The sequence below is a fragment of the Anser brachyrhynchus genome (assembly GCF_964034855.1).
Source record: "Anser brachyrhynchus genome assembly, chromosome: 15".
NCBI lineage: Eukaryota > Metazoa > Chordata > Aves > Anseriformes > Anatidae > Anser > Anser brachyrhynchus.
The window spans coordinates 12,039,380-12,062,593 of record NC_137733.1 but is presented as its reverse complement, the minus strand read 5'-3'; the positions used below and the strand labels follow the sequence as shown (position 1 = coordinate 12,062,593).

The 23,214-nt window shown below is 45.7% G+C and overlaps 1 protein-coding gene across 3 annotated transcripts; it reads left to right on the top strand.

Annotated features, from left to right (window-relative positions):
- Window positions 1-417: 417 nt before the first annotated feature.
- Window positions 418-21,375, top strand: LOC308178283 (cytochrome P450 2W1-like). Of its 3 annotated transcripts, XM_080556710.1 has the most exons (14): window positions 418-661; window positions 3,033-3,128; window positions 3,289-3,380; window positions 4,895-5,020; window positions 9,686-9,818; window positions 11,202-12,058; window positions 14,120-14,282; window positions 15,550-15,699; window positions 15,805-15,962; window positions 17,466-17,636; window positions 18,815-18,953; window positions 19,306-19,490; window positions 20,092-20,233; window positions 20,743-21,375. In XM_080556710.1, exons 6-14 carry the CDS (start codon window positions 11,876-11,878, stop codon window positions 20,928-20,930), a joined length of 1,479 nt encoding a protein of 492 aa, XP_080412836.1. In that variant the 5' UTR covers window positions 418-661; window positions 3,033-3,128; window positions 3,289-3,380; window positions 4,895-5,020; window positions 9,686-9,818; window positions 11,202-11,875; the 3' UTR covers window positions 20,931-21,375. The 3 variants fall into 3 exon arrangements, 2 of the variants coding, with proteins under 2 accessions (XP_080412836.1, XP_080412835.1); XR_013939672.1 differs by lacking the exons at window positions 418-661; window positions 3,033-3,128; window positions 3,289-3,380; window positions 4,895-5,020 and having other exon boundaries at window positions 9,670-9,818; window positions 20,018-20,233; window positions 20,743-20,881; XM_080556709.1 differs by lacking the exons at window positions 418-661; window positions 3,033-3,128; window positions 3,289-3,380; window positions 4,895-5,020 and having other exon boundaries at window positions 9,674-9,818.
- The last annotated feature ends 1,839 nt before the right edge of the window (window positions 21,376-23,214 follow it).

Here is a 23,214-nt window from a genome sequence, read left to right as displayed (position 1 = left end):
CCCTGTACTCTTCTAGAGATATAACAGACTTTGGCAGCATCCTTTGTATCAGCCAGGCCTTCTTAAGCTCCATGAAATTGCCCAAATGTGGTACAGCGATGCTGTGTAGGAATTTGCCAGGCGACCCATGGCCTTTATCTGTGGAGCACTTTGAGACATGAGGCTGCAGGGTCTCAGCACCCAGCGCAATGCCTTCCTTGGCCTTGCCGCACATTTTCGGTCTTGGGCTGTTGAGACTTGCAACCATTGTATTTGTCTACTCCTTTGTGAGCTTAATTTGACTAAACAAACTGGTTTACAAGTTCTTTTGGCATACTGAAAGCTTGAGCTGCAGCCATGGTTTCTCTCTGGTAGCATAGATACGTGTAAATAGACTTTATGGATTTTACAGCTAGTGCTCTTTATGCTCTTTATTAGAAGCAGAAGCTCTCGCAGGATCCTGGAAATGACTGACCAGCGCCCTGATTTACCTTGTTAAACAAGATGGGTATTTCCATGAGCTGTCACAAATGCATGCCAGCAGATAGACAGGACTGCAGCGAGCCAAGAAACCAAGTATGGGCATCGAGCATACCAGAGGGCAAGAGTGACACTCAGGAATGTAACCTCCTGAAGTTCCCTGGTTAAGGCAAGATGCCACCTGGCACGACTCCTGGCTGCTGTAAGTTTAAAAATAACAAATAGCATCCCTATTACATAAGGAAATCTTTTGTCCATGTTTAATGGGGCAATTTGATAGGAGAGAAAGAATAAACATGTAGCTTCTCTGAACTCTTACTTGTGGTTACTGCTCAGGGCCAAAACAACTGAAAATACCACAGCTGATTGTAAGCAGGCACCCGCACACAAACTGCTGGCGTTGAGCAGATGAAATCGGTGAGAAATTCCAGTGTCTGAGCCTGCTCATCAGCGGCATCCCCCCAGTTCACCGCCCTGGTGCCAGCTCAGCCCCAGGAAGGACTTCAGAGCCTTTAGTGCTGATGGTGTTACTAGAGCATAAATACCTCCGAAGTGTGTGCATAGCCAAAGCAGCCTGTAAGTCTCTGGATGGCCTCAGTGCCTTGCTTGTGTCCTGCTCCTTATCACCATCAAATAGATAATGAAGAAGCTGCTGAAGGTATTGTGGATGAAACTGAAACTTGCCCCAGTGGTATAAGCTCATTTCACCCCAGGCCAGGTCAGTACGGCTGTTATGTGATAACCCTTACCAACATTTTTGGGAAGCTTCCCAGGCCTGTTGTTAGCAGATGATCCTCACACTTCCCTCCTAGGTCCTCAGGCCTACCCACACCCTCTGTCCTCCCAGAACCGGTTGCTTCCACCACCCATCTTTTTGTGACAAAGTGCTTTCTGGTGCTCCTCACTTAAGTTAGGAGTGCAGAAGGCATTTGAGATGTAAAGGTCTCAAGATATCCTATCCCATAAGGACTGAATTATCCTTGTTTGTAAAAGGTGATGCTGTCTGATCCTCATCCCGGGCTGTGCTGACTGTTAGAGGTCCTGGAGGATGTCAGAGGTTATTCAAGCACTTTTAAAACTGTGCTGGATGGCAAAAAAGCCTGACCCTGCATGGAGCCTCCTCCCTGTCCCGTGGTGTGGTGGGCTCCTTGTACAGCTCATGCAGGGCACACCCCTCCATCACAACAACCTCAGCATGTTGTTGGGTATTTTTATTGTTACAAAGAAGAAAAACTTTTAAGTAGTTTTGATTTCCAGTGGTTTCAGTATGCTGTCTAATCTCAAAGAAGGAGAACCTGCCGTGGGCAGATGGTTGCATTATGGATATGGCACAAGTGCCCTCCTTTTCTTCCTGTACAAGCTCCTAAGCAGGTTACAGCTTACTTCAACTGGTGGGTGGAAATGTTCAACTGACTTAATTAGCAAAGAAGATGAGGAGGAAAATGGTTTGTCAAAGTTAGAAAATACAGAAGTTAGCTTTTATTTCCAAACAGGATGGATATTTTCCAAACAGGATGGATATTTTCCAAACAGGCCGGATTTCCTCTCGTCCTCTTTAGGGCAAGATGAAATGGCCTCAGGCTGCGCCAGGGGAGTTTTAGGGTGGATACTAGGAAAAACTTCTTCACAGAACGGGTTGTGAGGCATTGGATCAGGCTGCCCAGGGACGTGGTTGAGTCACCATCCCTGCAGGTATTCAAAAGATGTGTAGATGTGATGTCTAGGGACATGGCGTGGTGCTAGGTTAACGGTTGGACTTGATGATCTTAGAGGTCTTTTCCAACCTAAAGGATTATGTGATTCTATGATATAGCTATTTGGGGTCTGAGTCTGTGATATTGAAATAAAACTCCTTCAAAAACGATCACCTGTGCAGCACTTTGGCATGAGATAACTCTTTGTGCTTTATTATATCATATTTTCTTTTGCACAGCCAAAGCTGCAGACTGCAGAGCACAGTCTGCGTGAGGAAAACCACAGCAAACTTGCCAATTGTTTCCAGAGATTGGTTCAAACTTAGAAAATATTCATTGGCGCTCTCAAATAAAATCAGGGGGTTCCCCCTTTGTTTTCTGAATCCCTTTTTATATTATTTCAGCTGTCTTTGGACAAAGAAAGGGAAAAAAAAATAACCACAGGGAGATCAGGAATACATCTTTGACATTGTTTAATAAGAAAATAGTGACTTTTGTTGGATTATTCAGTTAATGTGGAGCAGGCAGTCTCAGTCTTTGTTGGCTTTTTGTGTGTGTGTGTCCCAGTGGAAGACAAAAACATGGCAGGTGAGTGTGGGTTTGTGTTGTTCCCAACACAAGTGGTATAGATGGTTGCTTCTCCAAAAGAAGAATGAAGGGAACGTGACCAATGCAGTCCTTCTGCAAAAAGTACAGCTTGTGTGTGCACTTTTCTGCTCCGCCTGTGCTGATGCTCCCCTTTCTGTTAACAGAACGGCGTTTCACTCAGCAGAGTGGATCAGTCAGCCTTTATTTGCATCACTGCTCTGGCAGTGGGGCTTGTATACCTTGTAAAACTGCTTTAATAGTCAAATTAAACTTTTGACCTGCTATATACAGCTACAAGCCACCGGTGTTTCGAGCTCTGCAAAGGAATGCTTCAGAGGATGCTCTGCGGACCCCGGCAGCAGTCCCGGTGTGGGCAGCTGAGCTCAGGTAATGGAGAACACAACCTTGTGCTTCAAACACATTAAACAGGAAGCAAACTTCACTGTAACATTAAACTGTGTGAATGATGATTGAAAATGGCAACTGCAGCATGCGTGCCTTGATGCTATAGAAATTGCTGATGCCCGGTTCGTTGTATATTTTTTAGAGAGATGAAAGATATTTGCAGTTCAGCCAGTGTCAGGAAGATTATCATCAGTCCTGTGGAACATTTTGCTGCAGAGATTTGAAAATGACAAGGTACCATGTCGTGCTGCTGCAGCCATACAGATTAAAAAGCGCTGTAACTTTTCAGTTTGTTTGGGTTTTTTTCATATTTGAAAATGATAAAATAATTGTCTCAGAGGAAGGAAAACAGATGTCTCAGCTGGCTTATCTAGAAAACACTACCATTTCTCTTAGGCACGACCTTTACCCAGGTCATCTTATCTTTCTTGCAACTCAGCTAGATAATTATAATGGGCACCAACTTGACATTCTCTTGAAATGGATTCAAAATCCTGCCCAAGCCATTTTGTGGATAGAAGAAAGTAAAATGCCTGTAGTCCTGTTCTGATTGTCAGGTTGCTCAGGCTATAATTCAGGTCATTAGGCTTAGTATATAAAGCCCCTCGTAATCCAAGTCTTAAGAATCTGAAAGGTCACTTGTGGTCCAGTAATCCTGAATAGTAAATGTGAAGAGTGAGTGGTGACTGTTTTGATCCTAAACCACCTCTTAAAATAAATGCTGGTCTCTGCCCCAAAAGCATATGCATGTTATTTCAGAATGGTCCAAGACGCCTTGTAAAGAATAAGCAGCTTGACTGTCAAGCAGTATCTTTGCAGAGCTGCCCAGAAATGGTGTTTGGTGACTGGCAGTGCAGGATGGTGGCATGGAAGGAGCCCTGGGGTAGTTCTGGAGGACAAAAGGACAAGTGGCAAGCAGGCAGAGCTCTGGGACATGGGCATGGACTGATGTGTAATTTACAGGTTGATTTCATGTGGTATTGCAATTAGGGAGCCCAGTCCTTCACCTAGCTCCTTAGCATCTCCTCAGAAAGATGACAGAGGGCTAAAGGAATGGACAACTGGGAATGCTGGGCCATTTATGGGACCACTTGTCGTGCTCCCCGGCCCCATACCCAACACTCCTTTTCAGCCACGTTTTTGTGCTGAGTGTGGTTAGAAGCCTGCTGGGAGGAGGGCTGAGTGACTTGGTTTTCCCTATTTAATAAAGCCTTGCCATTCAATTTATTCAGTATTTGGAGTGAGTTCATCTTCATATTGTATTTATTCAGTGATAGTCTGGATATGGTTATTTTTGTGCCCTAAAGGGCCTACTTTTCTATTACATATTAATATATAACTTATATTAACAGTAAGGCATGGTGCATGCATAAAGGGGCACTGAATAGCTAGACTGTACTGAAATACCTGTGACCCCTTGGCCTTTCCATATAAAATGATTATTAGTACTTTGTCCTTGCCATGTTTCATCAGAGGATCCTGCCACACAACACATAGCTGGGGAGGTCTGATCATCCCTTTATTACAGAAGGGAAAAGCGGAGGGAAAGAGATTAAAAGATTTGCCAGCAACACAGAGCAATCAGTGGCTGTGCTGAAAATAGAAACCATGCTCCTGGTTTCCATTCCCCAAACCTGGCCTCTAGACAACACCGCTATATTAAAAATGTAAATGCAAATATAGAAAAATATTTCCTTTTTCAAACCTTCCCCGCTAACGTTTTGTCCTTTTGACTCCGTGCTTCTCAGGATAAGCTGGTACCTGGCACTCGGATCAAAGGGTCAGCAACCAGATGGGCTGCGCATACTGAATATAGCCGAGGAAACTGGACAGAACCTCCAAAACCTCAGTGACCAAACAGCTCATGGCCAAAGGTGGGAGGAGGCTTAAGTCTATTTTGAGACAGAAAAGTATTCAGTCAGTAGCTGCAGGCTACTATTCAAAATACTTTGATTACTGTATTTAAGGAAGACAAAAGTGATGCTGTTGTGATACCCAGTCAATTGACCTTTGTATTTTAGAAAATATTCTCTCTTACAGTGTACCGCAGATATGAAGCTAGCATTTTAAGAACATGCTGGCGTTTTAACTATTAGGTATTAAATTTGCAGTTGATGAGTAAATCAAACACGACTGAGTTTGGAAATACGTAACCAGAATGGAGAAGTGAACTGAGTTGCACTGAAGAGCTGCACAGCTGCGGGACCTCTTGCTCTTCAACCCAGAGATGCTGGCAATACCATTAATGGTCTCATTCCTTTGGGTTTGTCCCAGCCTTATTTTTGTTCCCATATTGTTCCTCTATGCTGTAAACAGGCGTGATGATCAAAAAATAAAAATAGCATGTGGATGCAACCCAACCAAACAGCCACAGTAAACTTCATGGGAGAAGCTGAATTTAGAAATGCAGCACTGAGTCATGCCAAATAGAGTCCATGTTAAATGCTTTTTTAAGAAGCAATTAGAAAACAGTCTCCTTTTAAAGACAGGACAGCTAATCATCTTCTCTGTGTTCATTACGGGGCCACAGAGCTGCAAAGCAGGGCTAAATATTCTGCCAGCGTCACTCTTGCACGTCTTTGTATGAGCAGGGTGTGGGATGGAGCCGCACTTGCTGAGAAACTCCCCGCAGAGCTGGTGACAGCAGCGCATAATCCACCATTGTGTCCAGCAAAATGGCAAGCACAGCACAGAGGGGTCATCAGCATGTCGTCATCTGGGCGTCTCTTGAAGGCTGGGTAGGGGATTGAGGCCCCCCGCAGCGTGTCCCTAATTCCTACTGAGGTTAATGACAAGCTCTTTTATAATCCAAGGGTGAAACTCTGGGATGATGCCAGGGGACAAGTGCTGGCCTCAGTAAAGTTGATGCATCTTCCCTAAGTCGTCTCATCCCGGAGCTCAGCTCCTCCTGAACCTCTTCCCCTCTCTGCTCAGCAGAAGCCCAAGTAAAGGAGATGAGATGAACTTCTAAAGCCTGATGGCAAGCTGATCCTATCCCTGTACTCTGGAGTTTGGAAGCTCCTTGATCAAACGAATCTGGGAGCAAGCACTGCTTCCTGCAGGTCACTCACCTGCTTGGATGGTGGCACAATGGTGACAGGGGAGTGACACCTGCTGGTCCACAGGTCTGGGGAAACAGCCCGGCTTATCCACATATATTTGTTCAACTTTGATTGTGAAATCAGTCGAGAGCTGAGGTAAACACACAGGAATTTCTTCTGGGAATATTTTTGGGATTATGATAGGCTCTTCTTTATAAAAGGGAGAATGCTTATGAATACTTCAGTGATTTAGAAGATTGTATTCCACCAACGAGATTTATGTTTGCATAATTATAAAATTGGAATGCATAATGCATACTGTCTATTTCTGGCTTTGCTTCCCATCATCTCCTCTTGGAGCTCTAAGACTATTTCAGTATTTGGGAAAAATCACTGTTCAGAAAAATCTTTCATGTCATCTTCATGTTCATAGGTGTTAGGATGGCAAGAAGAAAGCAGTTCCCATTAGGAAAACTGTTGCCTTCTCCCTTTTTTGCTATCTCAGGAGGGCAAACATTTCACTGATGAAGACTCAACCTGATGAAATTTTCAGTGTTGAGCCAGCAGCTTCGGAAACATGTCCACATTATGTGAGGTTAACAACACTGTGGCCACTGACATTGAATTTTTAGTGGTTCAAGACCATATACCTGCAACCTAGTAAGACTTTTACTGGCCAATGGTTGATGGAGCAAAGCTCCAAGGATTTATTGCCTGCTTCCTGAAGAATTGCTCACAAGAGGGAAACAAGGTTGGCCAGCACTGTATCCCACCTTTAAAAGGGACGAGCTCCCTTGCTCCATATCGATAACTGTCTATGCTGCTAACATGGTCAGATAATACTGCTACCTTTTAACTTAAAATAGCTGATTGGACTAAATATTAATCTGTAACCTAAAGAAGAACATGGTGTCCCTTTGGCAAGTTTAGCACAGTCTTTGGCATGCATCTTGGCCATTCAAGACAGTGACACAGCAAAGCGATATGGTGGCAAACGTTCCCAAACTCCAGTTTGCCAGTCCCTAGCTTGCGCCCAGCGAGGGGCAGGTTTGTTTAAAGCAGCTCCAACCCATGTGAAGGTGGGCTTGTTTTGTAGTATGGCCACCGCTGAGGCTATGGGTTGAAAGCCACAGGCTGAATTGTAAAACTGCAGGTTTCAGGTGCTCTGTGGGGGATAAAATAACCTACTCATGATAGATTGAATTGCATCATTACTTGCTGGCGGCAAGTGGCCTGTCACCCTCTTCGGTCTGCCTGCTAGCAATGGCTGCAATTCCAATCTTGCCCCTGCCACTGTCTCATTAAGCCTTTGAACTTTCACAGCTGGATTTTCCCCCCACAAATCAGGCATAAAAGCAGTGCTTTTGCTGGAGCTCACTCTGTGCCGCACTGATGGGTATTGTGCTGCTGCTGGGGAGCAGTGCGCAACGCCAGAGCGATGGAGTAGCTGAGAATGTGGCAGAGAAGAGATGCAATGGGGCCTTTAGAAAGACAATCTGCACTGCACTGCTTGTATTCAATTTAAGCACTTCAACCTCCTTGTGACAAGTGCCTGGCTGCTGTTCTGCATACAAGACCTCTCCAAACCCAGGCAGAGCTTGTGCTGCCAAGCCCTGTTATGGGAGACAGCTTTTTACAGGCGGCTCTGACCTCGTGGACAAAGCTTTCGTAGGGATCAATGACTTAAAGGCACTCGTTGTGCGGTCAACAACATCCTGGCTGTGCAAGGTGCTTCACCACAGCCAGTGTGCTCAGCCAGCCTCTTCAAACCCACTCAAACACTGATTTCAAGGTTGCAGCTTGAATAACCCAGCCTGGAGAGGGCTGACCTTGTTATCGCAGAGGGGTCAGCCGCTGGTTGGTGTGTAGCAACAGGGAGCTGTGTAGGTAGATGACTTTGCCCGTGATTTCATGTTTGCTTTGGAACCACCATCGGGGTCCCGCTCTCTCCCCCCATGGGGTGAGACTGGGTGATGTGGGTGCTGGGGGTGGCAGTTCCCATGGCTCTGGGGATGGCAGCGTGCATTTCCAGCAAGTCACAGGCTCAGCTTCACAGAGCTTTTTGTGCAGGTGAAGGTGGCGCAGCCAGGGCAGGACTGTCCATGGATGCCCTCAGGGAGTAGATCAAGACGGGCAGTGAAGGTCTTTTCTTACAGAGAGAAAAAGGAAGGGGCGAAGCTGAAATCTTGGCAGAAAGAGCAAAAAAAGTATTTATCTTAAATTTGTGCTTGTGCATTATTAAGCGCCTGCTAAAACCCATGATTGAAGCTTCGAGGATTAGTGGCCAGGCAAATGGGATGAGAATGCTAGGGAAGGAGAATTTTAAAAGCGCAGCAAATCCTACTTCAAGTTGTGTTAAAGTTGGGTCTGCCAGTGGTGCTGGCATCGTGGGGAAGGAGATCCCAGCGTTATGGTTAAAGGCAGATCCTGAGGCCTCAGAAAGGAGCAAAGGTCTGTGAGCAGAGCTTGTGCCAGGCTGGCCCCTGGAGCCTGAGCATCTCAGAGCAGTAACGCAGCATCAGCCGGAGCTGCTGGGTGTGCTGGGGAGGGGACGGAGCATTTGCTTCCTCTGCCTGCTTACTTCATTGTATTCCTTTGAAAAATATTACAGAGTCAAGGAAAGGGCAGTCTGGTTTGGGACCAAGGCCTTTTCTCTTAAACAGAAGTTGAATGCTTTACTGCCTGTTGCACAAAGCCACCAAATGCTCAGAAGGGACATTAACTGGTGCACGCTGCACACCCGTGGGAGCGGCTGGGGAAGCGGTAGCATGGGGCAGGGACTTGGCTGCAGGGTGAGAGCACATGCTAGTGTGCTCTGTGTGTGACCGCTATACCTGCTGGCGATTAACATGATGCTACCCAGAATTACCAGATGTTGCTTTGGGGACAGATTAATGTACCTGCTAGATGTAGTTCTGATATCACTGGAAGATTTTGAAGGCCCTATCTTCTGATTCCTCCAGGTGCAGGGCTTGAGTGGCGTGCTGTTCCCAAGGCCCCTTGCTATGCAAAATTACAGAACAGTACAGCCAGAAATCGGGATTATCACACCCCGCCTGCCCATGGCTGGCCCCACGGGCTGAGACAGGCAGGAGAGTTTGGTTTCTGCACTCCAGTCCTCACTGTTCAAATTCTGATTTGGAAGACCTTGATCTCCAAATGCATACCACATAGGCCAAGGAAGGACTTTCTTTCCCAACAACAAATCCGTGGGTGGTTCATACCTGGAACACTCTGTGTAAGGGCCTCTCTTTCTGTAACTTCTCCTCTGAGTTGTGGCGTGACCCTGCCAGAGCTGGGGAGGTTTGGTTTTTCAAAAGGTTCATTTGCTCCTAGATAAAGATTAATTTTCATTTTAATTTTTAACTTATATCTCTTATGGGAAAGTGTTTTTGCATGCCATTTAAGATGCTGTTATCTTTGCCCAGCTTTACCTCTTCTGTGGGTTGCTTCACCCAGCAGGTAATGAATAACCTTCCCCCTTCCCTCGCTGCACAGGCTGCAGGCAGAGTGCTGACTTTTCCCTGCTGGGTTCTGCGTGGAGATGCAGTCTCGTTGCTTCCTCGCTCCCTCTCCAGGAATCACAAAGACATTTTCAGCACCCAGCTGCCACCTCTGCCTCTTGCTTTTGGTAAGCGTTACGGTGTGAGAAGACGCAGTTCCTACACCACTTTCTGCTTACCTCCTGTTGTACGGAGCCCAAAAGACCTTCCAGCGATGACGGTAGCAAAGTTGAGTCAGGCCCATGGGAGCTGCAGCCACAAGGGCTGCATTCACAGCACAACCCCGCTGCTCCCCAGGCCAGCCCGGAGCAGGGCAGCGCGCTGCAGTCCTCGGGTGGTTTGCTCAAAGCCACACAGACAAGTCATTGTCCCAGCGAGGACGTGAAGGCACATATCCAGACTCCCAGTCTCCTGGTCTCACCACAGGAAAAGGCTGTTTATAACACGAGTGGGTTTGGGATGAAGTGGTCCAGGGTGTGTGAACCTGCTGGGTCTTGGAACAACCGCAAAGCATACTGAGGGCTGACGCCACCTCGTATCACAGTAGGGATTAGTGTGAAATCCTTGTGATCTGAAAGGGTTCCGAAAAGAGACATCAAATGTGCTTTTCCTACCTGTGGGACTATTGCATCAGGTGTTAGACTAGGGTAATTTTACAAAAGCAATGTGTGTTTCCTCTAATGAGGAAACCTCTGGCAGGTCTCACTCTGTTAGATGACAGAAACCAGTGGGAACGGCAGATTTGGCACAACACCTTCCACATCCATATTGGTTCGATAACCCAGCTCTCCAAGACGCGTTTTTTTTTGTATTCGTTTTGTCCTGTAAAGAAGGTAACACTGTATGGAGAGCAGGAAGAAAGTCACCTCACTGAAATACCCGCTCATAAAAGTTCGAGGCACAAAACTGAATTATAACTTTGGAGTTTCTAGCAGTGAATTAGTTTTTCACCAGCCTCTGATGGGAGAAAAACAAGAGGAGCTCAGCAACTGCATTTTATTGAGCTTTCTATAACACAGTCAGCAGTAGGGAAGAGTAAGAGCTGTAGAAGTGCCTTGTTAGATGTTGTACACAGGACTGGACAATTGTTCAAGCCTGGTAGCTCAAGTTTATTTTTTTGGAATCACTTGTAGTTGTGGGGACCCTGTGTGCTGGTCGGTGCTGGAAGCCACCAGCAGAGGGATCGATCGGAGAGGTGCTGGGCAAACCCCAGCCCAGCAGCAGCAGCCCAGTGTTCTCCAAGGGAGGCTGGAAAAATGATTGCAAGCCAGTAGCAGAGAAAATGAGCTGAACACTGTGTGTACAGAGCCGATCGATCCGATGTAATGGTGGCACATAAGCAGGCTGTAGGGCTACCCCAATGGAGAGGTGTAGCTTTCTGTCCGCAGTCTACAGGTAGATCTTTAGGACAGCCCAGATTCAAAGTGTCAGTAAATAGGAGCTGCTCGTAGAGATTAGCAACAGAGCTCCAAATCTGCAGAGGCAACAAGTGTGTCCTGGATTTTTTGCAGGTTTTTGCATTGTCCAGTTCTGTTTCCTTTCATTTGGAGAAAATGCTTCACTGCAAGGACACAAGGAGGTGGAAGGAGCTGGAGAAGTCTTACAGCCAGCTTCATGCATCGCCTGGAGCAAGTCTCTGCCTGCAGAATCTGCTGCTGCTTTGCTGTGCTGTGGGATGGGCAATGTTTGTGAAGGATTATTTTGGGATCAGCATTTGTAAGGTAAAGAGCTAGAAGATAAAAGGTGAAGATCTGCCTGTGTTCAAGGAAGAGGCTGAATGAGGAGAATGGAAGAGTTTAGATGAAGAGGATGGAAGAGAGGGATGAAGAGGAAATGTAAAGAGGGATTTCATTATTGATGCCTAATAATGAAGCAGATATGGGACTCCCAGGTGCTGGGCAAATTATTGCAGGCAGAAGAATTTAAGCTAAGCTTTGGCAATGAAGCAAACCAGCCATACCCCATGATGTGGGAAGCCTGCAAGCCTGCACCTCTCCAAATTGTGTTTGGACTTTGCCTTTTGCAGACATAAATTCCGAGTTTTGTGGAGATATGGGCGTGGAAGGGAAGATTGTGCAAAGCTCAGAAAAAACCCTGGTATCAGTTACTCTGAATAAATATAATGCGAGCATTCCAATAAACGCATCTCTCGGTAGCTTTTCAGAAAGGCAGGCTCCACCAAAATATGGCTGCCTTCATGCCCATCTTCATCTGTGGGCTGTGCTTGTTGCTTTTATTAACTGCACTCTATGTTTTACAAGGTTTTAAGCAATCAGCTTTAAAATTGCCTCCCGGTCCATTTCCTCTTCCAATCATTGGCAACCTGCACTTGCTGGACATCAGAAGGCAAGACAAGTCCCTAATGAAGGTAAGAACAAGCATCCTCTGGTTTTGGGGTGTTCAGGGTGTTGGGTGTCAGTAGGTACCTGGCTAAAATTCTCCCTCAGATGACAGCTCTGAGATAATTGTTCAGTGCCAAATGCAATTAAAAAAAAAAAAAAGTTTAATAAATTAAATGTAAAAGTTTCAAAATGGCCAAGGAAACTTTTGAGTCCCAGCTCTGCAGAGATTGATGTTAAATATGAGCAGTATTTACATGAGGACTACTCACACACTGAAAACTATGAGTGTCCACATCACTTCAGACTGATGAACCTCAACTTTGGCATCTTCCTTGTGTTGTGAAATACTTTAAAACACTTGAGTGTCCGCGTGGCCAAGTTGAAAGATGGATGCTTAATTGTAGTTGCCAAAATAGCTTGTATTTCTTGTTCACAATGGCAGTTCTTTGAATGGGAGTTAGGATAGCACAGCCCAAAGAAGAGAAGTAGGAGAAATCATTTGAAACAGTGAATGACTCGGATTTGTGCAAGACAAAGATTTGGTAGGAATCACAGTTGTCTTGCATCTCTCCTCCAGAAAAAAAAAAAAAAAAGAAAATTTCCATGTGTTTATTCTCTTAGAGCCAAAATACGGCTCAGTGGGCATTCCACGAGTCGGGACCCAGGGTGTGAGTATCCTGCTCCTTACACCAAGCCTGTTAGCATCAGTTTGTCAGCAGCCCTCCGGAGTGCTAAGCACTGTGTAGGTAAGAGGGATTGGCTTTCCCTATCTCTCTCCAGTAACCGTGACATGTGAGGAGCCTCCAAAATGCCTATGGAGATGCATCTTCATCCCTGTTCCCATCCCACCAGCCAGCCCCCAGTGCGCTCGGCATCCAGGGCTTGGGAGCTGGGAAGCACGTTTGTCCCACCGATGCCTTTTCTCCCCCATTAGATTATAGCATCAAAAAAACAACTGAGAAAGATGCCTGCTGCCGAGCAGACCCAGTTATGCCTGCTCTGCCCTGACTTGCATTCATGCTGGAAACTGCGAAGGGGAGAGCACAGTGAAAGGGTTCCTGGGGCTGCAGCAGTGGGCAGGTGGCAGGGATGGTAGTTGCCTAGTAGATTATGCAGCAACCGAAATATTATTTTGAGTGGATGACTGAAATCAGAATCCTCTGAACATATATATATATATATTTTTTTATATATATATTATTTCATTTTTTGCATAAAGAAAATGAGTCTGGCTATACTGCTGAAGTGCAGATTAAACTCGGCCTGGGCTACCTGTTGGTTTGCTACAGCTGCAGGGGCTGCTAAGTTTTCTCCTCTGGTTTACATTTCCTGAACTGTCCGTTTTGTGGGACACCAGGCTCGATCTCATAACAGCTTTGTGCTGTTTCAATGGCATTGCTCTCAGTCAAGTCTTAAATCCCCGTATGGCCTGGCAGGACCATGTCCCTGAGCCTTCCAGCGAGCTGCTGCTGCCCAGATCTCAGATCTCACTAAAGCATCGCTGGGGGGTACAGACCTGTCCTGCTGTGCAGTGGCTTGAACGCTGTGGTGTGGCAGAAATAGAAAGAAGTGTGTGGGACAGTGGTCATTTTCTAAGATGGGTTGAAAGAACAATGGTTTCTTGTATGTCCATCCGTGGTGAATCATATTGCATACCTCTTTGCATTAATTGTGGCAAAACTTTTATTTAAATTCAGTCATAAATTAGGTCACCTCTGCTCTTCCATCCTCTCGTGTTGGGCTGTGGCATTGCAGCCCACCAGGTCAGACGTTGCCCAGTAGCTGCCTGCAAGATGTCCCTGATGCCTTTGTGCTGCTGTTAGCGTCTGAAGGGTCTTGTTACTTTCTACCTCTTTAACCCCCTGGGCCAAAGCGGGTCCAACCAGCTCAGAAAATGAGTGGGTTTGTGGGTTGAACAGCCCAGTGTTTATTTGCTTTGATTCCTGTTTTATTGAAGTGTCTCAGGGTTCAATCTCTGGCATCTCTCCAGCCCCTCTGACCACAGGAGGAGGAGCGAAGGCAATTCCTTAACCACCACAGCAAAACACACTGCTACCACTGACGGCTTCTATTTCCTCTCCTTGTAGATTTCAGAGAAATACGGGCCAGTGTTCACTGTTCACTTGGGGTTTCGGAAGGCGGTGGTGCTGACTGGCTACGAGGCAGTGAAAGACGCCCTGCTGAACACGGCGGATGTGTTTGCAGACAGACCCGTTATTCCAATCTTCCATCACATCCAACATGGAAATGGTACTGGAGGTTTGAAAAGATAAGGACGTGTTCACTGCTGGTTCTTAAATGTGTGGTTTTTTTTCAATTGCAACAGTATTTAAGAGTTTAGAGCTGCACGCGTACCTTCAAGGGCTATGTTTGATGGGTTTGGGGGCTGTTGTTTGTCTTGTTCAGAAGAATAGTTGTAGGCATCTTTTTATGTGCCTTATCAGTTTTTTTTTTCTTTGCTTTTAGCAGCACTTGGGTTCACATTTCAAGGGATTTTTTACAGTGCAGAGGGAAGGAAATTATTTTTCACATGAAGGCCGAGGTCCTTATGCAATCTCTTCTCTGCTGTTACTGGGAGTTCAGACAAAGCCTGGATCATGCATGACTCATGATAAAGACTGCAAGAACTGGCAAGAGTGCAATAGCACGGGCTGTTTGTACCTCAAACAATTACTTCTGTAAACAGATTTTTGGCATGTTTCTGAATTGCATGCTAAAAAGTAATACATTGCCCAAGACTAGACATTGAAAAACAATGAAGGGAATAATCCAGGGCTGAAAGGAAAAGATCTGATGACCTAATATGTATATAATGCATACGGCGTGTGGGGTTTTTTTTATCTTGTTTTTAAGAGTGAGGCCCAGGGTGAGGAAGGGCACACTATGCTGCTTTCCCAGCCCATGCATGAAGATGTAGACTATGTTCAGCCTCCGAAGCCCACCTGGGAAGGGAGGACTTCTGAATTGTACCCAAACTGTCTCTGTCATAAAGGTCTCTGTCGAATACAAGTTTTTTTGGCTGATTACCTAACGCCAGATGAGGGATATTTCCTGGCTGTAAGCAGTGGTGCCTCCCTGACACCCCTCCTTGTCCCCCTGCACAGAAGAAAGTTCGTCCTCTAAATGCAAGCTCTTCAGGGAAATCATTTGTCCTGTTCATGACATGGTCAGAGCAGTGTCATCTGCTCCCAGCCTTGCTCTCTGAAACAGCTGCGCTGTTTTTCTGAGGAAAAACAAGTCAGCCTGAGACAATTACCATGCATAGAGCTTTTTGCCATGTATGGCTGCAAAGAGACAAAGCGATAAAGAAGCCAAACCCAGAGATTTGGTGTGAACAGCACCTGACTGCTTAAACGATTGCCTCCTGCCCTACAGAACCTACCTGGGTCTGGCCTTCCCCAAGCACCCCAGTCCTCTCCCAAGCAGGGTCCTCTGGGCTGCAAAATACTTGTGCTTGTGGTGGTTCTGAGAAAATCCCATACCACCTCAGCAAAAGAGCCATGCAATCCCTCCGTAGGTGTGTTCTTCTCTTCTCAAGAGCTCTGGAGGAAGACACGGCGGTTCACCGTGGCAGCCATGCGGGACCTTGGCATGGGGAAGCGTCTGGCAGAAGAAAGGATCCTTGAGGAGCTTCAATTTCTCATCGGACTGATCAAATCCTTCAAAGGTGAGCTGGGGATGTGTTGGTTGTTTTATATTGGCAAAGCCATAGTGGAGATCTCTGGGTTGCTCTGGAAATCCCAAATGCAGTTATGATTTTGTTCATTCCCAGGTGGACCTTTCCGACTTCGGTGTTTGAATACAGCCCCCACCAACATCACCTTTGCTATACTCTTTGGGAGAAGGTTTGATTATGAAGACCCAACATTTGTCACTCTGCTAAGACTCATAGATGAAGTTATGCTCCTTCTTGGGTCTCCGTTCTTGCATGTAAGTCACCCTCTGTGTTGGGAAGCTCCAGTATCTCATTGGAGTTGGTAGCTCAAGGCGATTTACTAATGCTGGATGGTTTTGAAGAAGCCTTAGGGTACTGAAACATAACATTCTTTGTTTGGGGGTTTTCCGCCTTTGTGAAATCCCACTGCGTATGTCCCACAGAGGAGGTCCAACATCACATGGTAACATTGGGCTGAAACACTGAAGTGACCTTGTCAGAAGAAAGGATGTGCTCACTTCTACAGCTTGAAAGTGCAATAACTGAAGTTTCCAGCCATACTCCTAGTATTTTTGGTCTAAACAAGGCTCAGGTGGAAGAGGCTGGAGGGAATCAGGTGCCTCTTGGAGAGCATGGCCAGAATTTATGTCTTTAAAAACACAGCAGTGATAGAAATATCAAAATACTGGCTTTGTGTATGTACCATCAGAAATAGCCGTGCTGTGTGAACATCCCAGAAGTAACGAGTTGCCTTAGGATGATTTCACGTGTGTTTGGGAGTTACCAGCATTTGGTGTTTTGGCTTCTTGCTACATGAACTAGCAAAGTCGCAAAGTACAGGGTTGCAGACTCAATATACAGACCACTCACACCTCCTATTGTGGCATTAAATCAGTTGGGAAGTGAGGGCATGCCTGCTAAACAGGGCTGCACAAGAAGTGTATTCCAACTAAGGGGCTCTCATCTGCTCCAAGAGCTCTTGTTAATATTAATCCATCACAAGGAGCAGAGTATTAGTTACTCAAGGTAATATTGAAACAGTCATCCAAAAAGCTGTCTGAAAAATTAAAAAAAGGGATGCTGATGAATTTTTACCTGAATAAAAACAATTTACAATAAAGACATGGGCAACATCCCTTTTCTTTTAATCTCTACAGCAGGTTTAGTTTTTGCAGAAAACAGCAAAATTATAACCAGTTAGCACAGGGTAGAGCAAGAGATTTGTGAATTTTATTCTGCAGCCAGTTTATTTCTAACATTAAGAAGTGGCGTAAGTAACTCCCTGCACATAAAATGCAACTATTTATTGTGCTGTGAAATTTAACGATGCTGAGAAGTGAGTGTAATTGATTTATAATTCATGTGAAAGTTAAAAATGATGATCTAACAACTTTAAAACATGAGGATTTTGGCTTGCTAAACACCCGAAGTTTTCTTTGCTAAAGTGTAATGCTTTATCTTTTTACTTTATTACCTCCTTAAAAATGTAATTTCATTGTTTCATGAGTTCACTATCACTTTCCCTTAATTGTATTTTTTTAATTCATGTTTATAGGCTATGTCTAGACAAGTCTGATTAGCTCCATTCATTTCTGTAAAGAATTTTTAGTAAGAGGAGACATTTTAATACACTAAATTTTTTTAGTTACCAACAAAGAGAAGCTCCAATAGTATGTCATTTGGTTCCTCACTTAAATGATTTCTCCATTATGATACTTAAGTTTTACAGTGTAATTGGGAAATGTATATTTTTCTGTACCTTTTTCCTTTTTTTTTAGCTATTTAATTTCTACCCATTCCTTGGATTTCTCTTCAAACCTCACAAGATTATACTGAAAAAAATAGAAGAGGTGTGTGTGATCTTAAAGAAACACATCAAGGAGAGCAAGAAAAACATTAATGGAAACAGCCTGACAAGCTATATTGATGCACTGGTATTCAAACAAGAGGTATTTTAACAATACAATGATTTCTGGTATGGTATCTATGCGGAGACACTCCGTGTTCCTTGATTAATGAATGTGCTCTGCCAAGGTCTACATGAAAATATTTAAATTTTGGATAAACATCCTCCTATTGTAACAGAGATTTTTAGACCTTGTTAATACTGCATGAAGTGGGAAAAGCAAGAAATAGTTAATTAGACTGTGCTGTTAACTAGACCAATGTGTAAGACTTGTTCTTGGGTGTCAACTACAGTTCCTTCCCTGCTGGAGGTAACATGATTTTTCCAATGTACTCCAGGTAGACATGTCTCTCTCTGCGGGCATGGGAAGACAAAGAATTCCCAGTTGCAGAGACGCACAAGTTCCTTCTGTGCTTGTGCAAACACATCAGGAGCTTCCACTTAGTGGGTTTACAGGCAGGGATGATAGTGCAGGACTACAGCAAGGATTGTTTGGTCTGTCTTTGCCCTTTCTCTCCAAGCGTTAGTACTTGAGGCCAGAGGGGGAGGGATGGCAGCTTGGGCTTGACCCCTTGAGCACGTGCCTCAGCTGTAGCATTCAAGAATGGGCAAAGCGCTTCCCGGTGGAAGCACGAAGCAGGAGAGCAGAACTGAAGTGCCAGTGATATCCTGGTGCATCTTGGCACTTGTGATTCACATGCATCACACTGTAAGGTCTCCAAAGACTACGTTACCCATTTGGGTGGTATCTCCTTTAACATCTTCCAGGGACAGTCCCTTCTAGATAATGAGATCTTATATCATGGTGCTCATCATTAAAATAAGAAGTCAAAAAAAAAGTAATGAATAGATGTATCCTAGACTGTTAGCAGAAGTATTTGCATATACAAAAGGTGGGTCGGCAGTGTTCTTTCTAGATAGGGATGTGTTCTTTGAGTTTTCACTACAAACTTTAAAGCTAGTGGAGGACATTAAGCAGGAAATCTCTAGTACATAGAGCTGGTGTGCTTGGAAAGAGATGTAAATCCTGACTAGTTCTAGTGACAGGACTGGGAATCAGCAAATTCAGGACTAGAACATGAGTTGTTCTCAACCACCTGGAGGTGGTTCCCAGCTATCTTCCACATCCTGTGATCATATGACTCTGGATTTGAGAGCACCATCCTAGTTCTGTCTTTCCATGCTAAAAGCAGTGACTTTTTCTTTTTTTTTGTGCTACAGGAAAAAAATAAAGATACTCCTTTTCATGATGAAAATGTATTGGCCTCTGCACTTGACCTGCTCATGGCTGGCACTGAAACAACATCCACAACATTGCAATGGGCTGTTCTGCTAATGATGAAGTACCCTGAGATTCAAAGTAAGACACCTTTATGGTTTTGCTTTTCTTACCTAGGGTATTAAAGTACTCTGCAGTGACTTCATAAATGCTGCTCACCTGTAAAAGTGTCATAGCTGCCCATGTGTGCTAGAGCATCCCAAACCTGAGTACCTGAAACCTGTCCACCTCTGTCCAAGCTTTGCATGCTGCCATTCAGGACCAAAGGATCTGAGGGTTTGTTCTCATATCTGCTCCCAGGGGCTGGGAAACTTCCTGCCCTGCATCTCTCACCACCCTGAGGTAGTTCAGCCAACAGTCAGTGTGGGCTGGGATTTGGAAGGTGCTTTACCACTGAGGGAAACTCACTTCACGCCTTCCCTTTGCCCTGCAGAAAAGGTGCACGCAGAGATTGAGCGAGTTCTTGGCCCTGGCTGCTTGCCTACCTTTGAGGACCGGAAAAAAATGCCCTTCACCACCGCGGTCATTCACGAAGTGCAGAGATTTGTCACCCTCCTGCCACATGTTCCCCGGTGCACCTCCACTGACACACATTTTAAAGGCTACTTCATACCCAAGGTACTTGCTGCCCTCCGGACGAAGAGAAGGGTGGTTCACATGCACCACACCAGTGACCCACAGGGCAAAATGTCACAAGAAGGAGGGGAGCTTGTGGCACAGGGCTTTCAGTGGGGGAGGGACAGTTTCGTAATCTTCCATCGCCTCAGCATCCAAACTGATGGAAGTGTGACTTCAGGGTTATGCACGCAACTTCCCATTTTCCATTACTCTGTTTGTTTTCTCATTCAGTCTTGATAATCTCGAGTCCATTCCCTATTCTCTTAACTCTTTCCATTGTCATTTGTGCCCTATAAAGCAGTGCTGCCTTTGGAGTATGGTGGCATTGTCGTATTGCCTAATTGAGGCAAGCAGAGGTCATCTGGCCAGGAAGGAAGCGTGGCTAGTATTGTTCAGTAACAGCACACAACCACTGTTACTTAATCATATACTACTCAGTAATTCCAGTGAACAGGGTATCTCCACTAACTAGCATCATCTGGTCATGCACAAAACTAGAAACTAGTTCTTTGGAATTTTGCTTGCAGAGAGCCCAAAGGGGGAGGTGTGGTTACGTGGCTGGATGGGCAAAGCCCTTAAGCAGAACGTGGTTGTGCTGCAGGGAACTACAGTGATTCCTCTGCTCACCTCTGTGCTGCTGGATAAAACACAGTGGGAGACGCCAGATGAATTCAACCCAAACCATTTCCTTGATTCAGAAGGGAACTTCGTAAAGAAGAAAGCATTCCTGCCCTTCTCAACAGGTAACAAACGTGTGTGGTCTTGCACAGGGCTCTGAGCACCCAGTGCTCCACAGCATACAACAGTCAGGAGTCAGGATTGCCTCTAACAGAGTGCCTCTGTTAGGAACAGCACTGATATCACTGGTGGGAATGGTGTAGAAATATCTGCTCTGGGTCTTGATGAGTCGCAAACAGTCCCTCACACTGGGAGGCACACTGTGCTCTTCGGTTCAAAGACACCACTGGGAACTACAGAAGACTCAACACCTTCAGGCAAGAGTTCTACCTTCCCTCTCCCTTGGGAAGGACAGTTTCTAGGTTATCCCAAATCAATTCCTTGCAGGCTCAGAGGGAAACAACCACGTTCAAATAGGTGTAGGAGACCAGTGGTGGTGGCTGCTGAATATCTCCCCATGCTGTTTTGCATTCCTACAGCCTGTTCTGTCCCTCACACTGTTGCTACTAAGCAGGAGGGAAGAGTTGTCTGGGGAGCCACCACTCTACAGACAACGACGCTTTTGGCATTGCAGGGCGGAGAAACTGCATTGGAGAAAGCCTTGCCACGGTAGAGCTCTTCATCTTCTTCACTGGCTTGATCCAGAAATTTACTTTTAAGCCTCCACCTGGAGTCAAAGAATCAGAGCTGGACACAACTGCAGAGGCTGGATTCACCATGAGACCCCATCCGCAGTGTGCCTGCGCTGTGCTACGCCCATAAGCCCAAGGCTCGGAGCTGAGGAAAATCCTTGTAGTTGTTTTGTGCAGAGCCCAAGAGATGCACAAAGGAGAAACCAGATCCCTGTGCAGTAGATACAAGTAGTGTCTTCTTACTCAGAGCCTTTCAAGTACTGGCTTAATGCTTGAAATTTTTATTGAACAAATATTTTTCTAAGAAGCAGAGGAGAGCTGGTGGGTAAGGTTACCCGGAAAATACCAGCCAGATACATGGCTGGAAATGACAGAACCGTCACTACTTTACACATTAAATACACAATGTAAGAAAGTTATCCTGTTCTGAGCTTCTGAGAGAGAATGTTTCTCAACTGTGGGTTATTTCTTCATTTGGAGTGCAATATTAGATACCAGTGTTGTCTCATCCTTGAATCCCTGCTGTTTTCCCATTCCTTGCTGTACATGTGATAAATTACTCCTCAATACTTGCACTTTTTATGTCTGAGGCATGTTCTTCCAACACTTTCCATTCTTCTGGGTTTGAATACCAGATGCAAACCCTGCACTTTTTAGGTTCCCTGTGCTCTGAGGGACCTCATCCCACCCCTTCATCACCGAAGACAATCGGACTCTCATTTACAGCAGCTCGCTTCTTCCTTGGTCTGAAATGCTGAGTGGAAGCCAGAAGGATTTGATAGTACTGCAGGGAGGTCCATTGAGTCATTGTCCCACAAAGTGTTTGAGCAGGTTAACCCCTGGGAGGGATCCTTGTCTGCTGCAGGATGAGAAGACTCCTATCCCCTGTGAACCATCTGATTCTCCCAGGATAACAGTAAATAAATAGTGCGTATATCTTTGCTCCCAGCCTTGCTCACAGGTGAACACAGTTGGACTAGGGATGCATAAAGCCTCACAACTTAGCTCTGCCCCCTTTAGAGAGCACTGTTTTGTAGCTGGCAGAGCATTTTAGCCCATTAAGGAGTGCAGGGCTGGGCTGTATGGGACTTGGAGGAATCGTGGTGCCATCTCGTGGCAAAAGGAAAACAGAAATGATATTCTGCACAGTGCTATTGCTCTGGCCAGTGCATAAAGGGGCTGCAAATAGAAGGCGTTCCTCATTTTACAAATCTGTACAGTTGCTGCAATCCTGACACCTGATCATTGCCCCTTTGAGAGCAGGAGCCCCTGGTCCCAGCATCAAGCAGCAGGCAGGGATGTGGGGCACGCTGCCCAGCCCGCTGCATGTGCCGTGAGCCACAGACACAGGGTGAGGTGGAGTTGTTCATATCTAATTTTCAATACCCAGCTACCTGTCCTGCCCCAAGATGTTTGCCTTCAATTCAGGATGGTGTGTTGCAAGGCACAAACATGTTTTGCAGCCAGCAGGAAGACCCTCAGGGCCACTAAGGAATGTGGAAATGGTACTTCCACCCACTTACGAGCCCCGGGAGCCAATGTTTTCTGCTAGATAAATCTGTAGCTGAGTCATAATCAGTGTTCTGCCATCATTTCGCTGAAGAAATAAGCGAGAGACAGCACTTTCTTCTGTGAAGATGTATTCAGCTATCTAGTTTAGTGTGCTGGAGAGCAAGCAATCACTTCCATCTGTCTGCTAATACAGGTACAAGTAAGATACACTTATAAAGGAGTCAAGGGAACCTGTTTCCCTTGGATGTTTGCACCTAGAGGCTCATGGATCTCTTTGAGGCATGAATATTGCAAATTCTGCTGCTCTGCCTGACAGAGGAAGCCAGCAGGGAAGGTGATGTCTGAGAAGAGCAGGCTCTGGAGGCTGCTGTGCTTTTGGGAAGGGATCCACCTCTCTCCTTCCAAGCCAGGACACCCAAAGCCAGTGACAAGGGGTGAGGTCTGAGGTTCCACCAGTGAGTTAATGCAGATTTGAACCCAGCCCAGTTTTCTCCCCCAAACACTAGGTGGTTGCCACATCTGTCTTCTGAGTTTATATTACTTTTGAAGGGGGCTAGAGCAGGAACAGGCCTGGCCTCTCAGAAGCCAAAGGCAAAAGTCAATTTGGCTTCACTACCCTCATTGAGTTGATGTGTAGCTTGTTGCTCAGTTGCTTTACCTGTCTCCCCCCTGAAGAAGACCCCATTCTGTTGCCACCACTCCCCAAGAGAAACAGCGTCTGCAAGTGATGCTTTGGGAGGGCCAGAGCTGAGGTGAGAGACTCAAGGTCCAAGGTGCTATGCAGAGGGACAGCACTAGCATAGTGAAGATGTGGTGGGAACCTTTCATTCTGCCCCTGCAAGCAAGATGTGAAGGTTAGGCAAGGAAAAAACAAAGGCTGTCCTCAGGACTGACCAGTAGCC

Bases quoted from the DNA above. Each gene is read 5' to 3' on its own strand.
- LOC308178283 (XM_080556710.1), top strand. From the start codon at position 11,876: ATGGCTGCCTTCATGCCCATCTTCATCTGTGGGCTGTGCTTGTTGCTT. The intron at 12,059-14,119 runs GTAAGAACAAGC...CTCTCCTTGTAG, and splicing joins AAGACAAGTCCCTAATGAAG to ATTTCAGAGAAATACGGGCC. The intron at 20,234-20,742 runs GTAACAAACGTG...TTGGCATTGCAG, and splicing joins ATTCCTGCCCTTCTCAACAG to GGCGGAGAAACTGCATTGGA.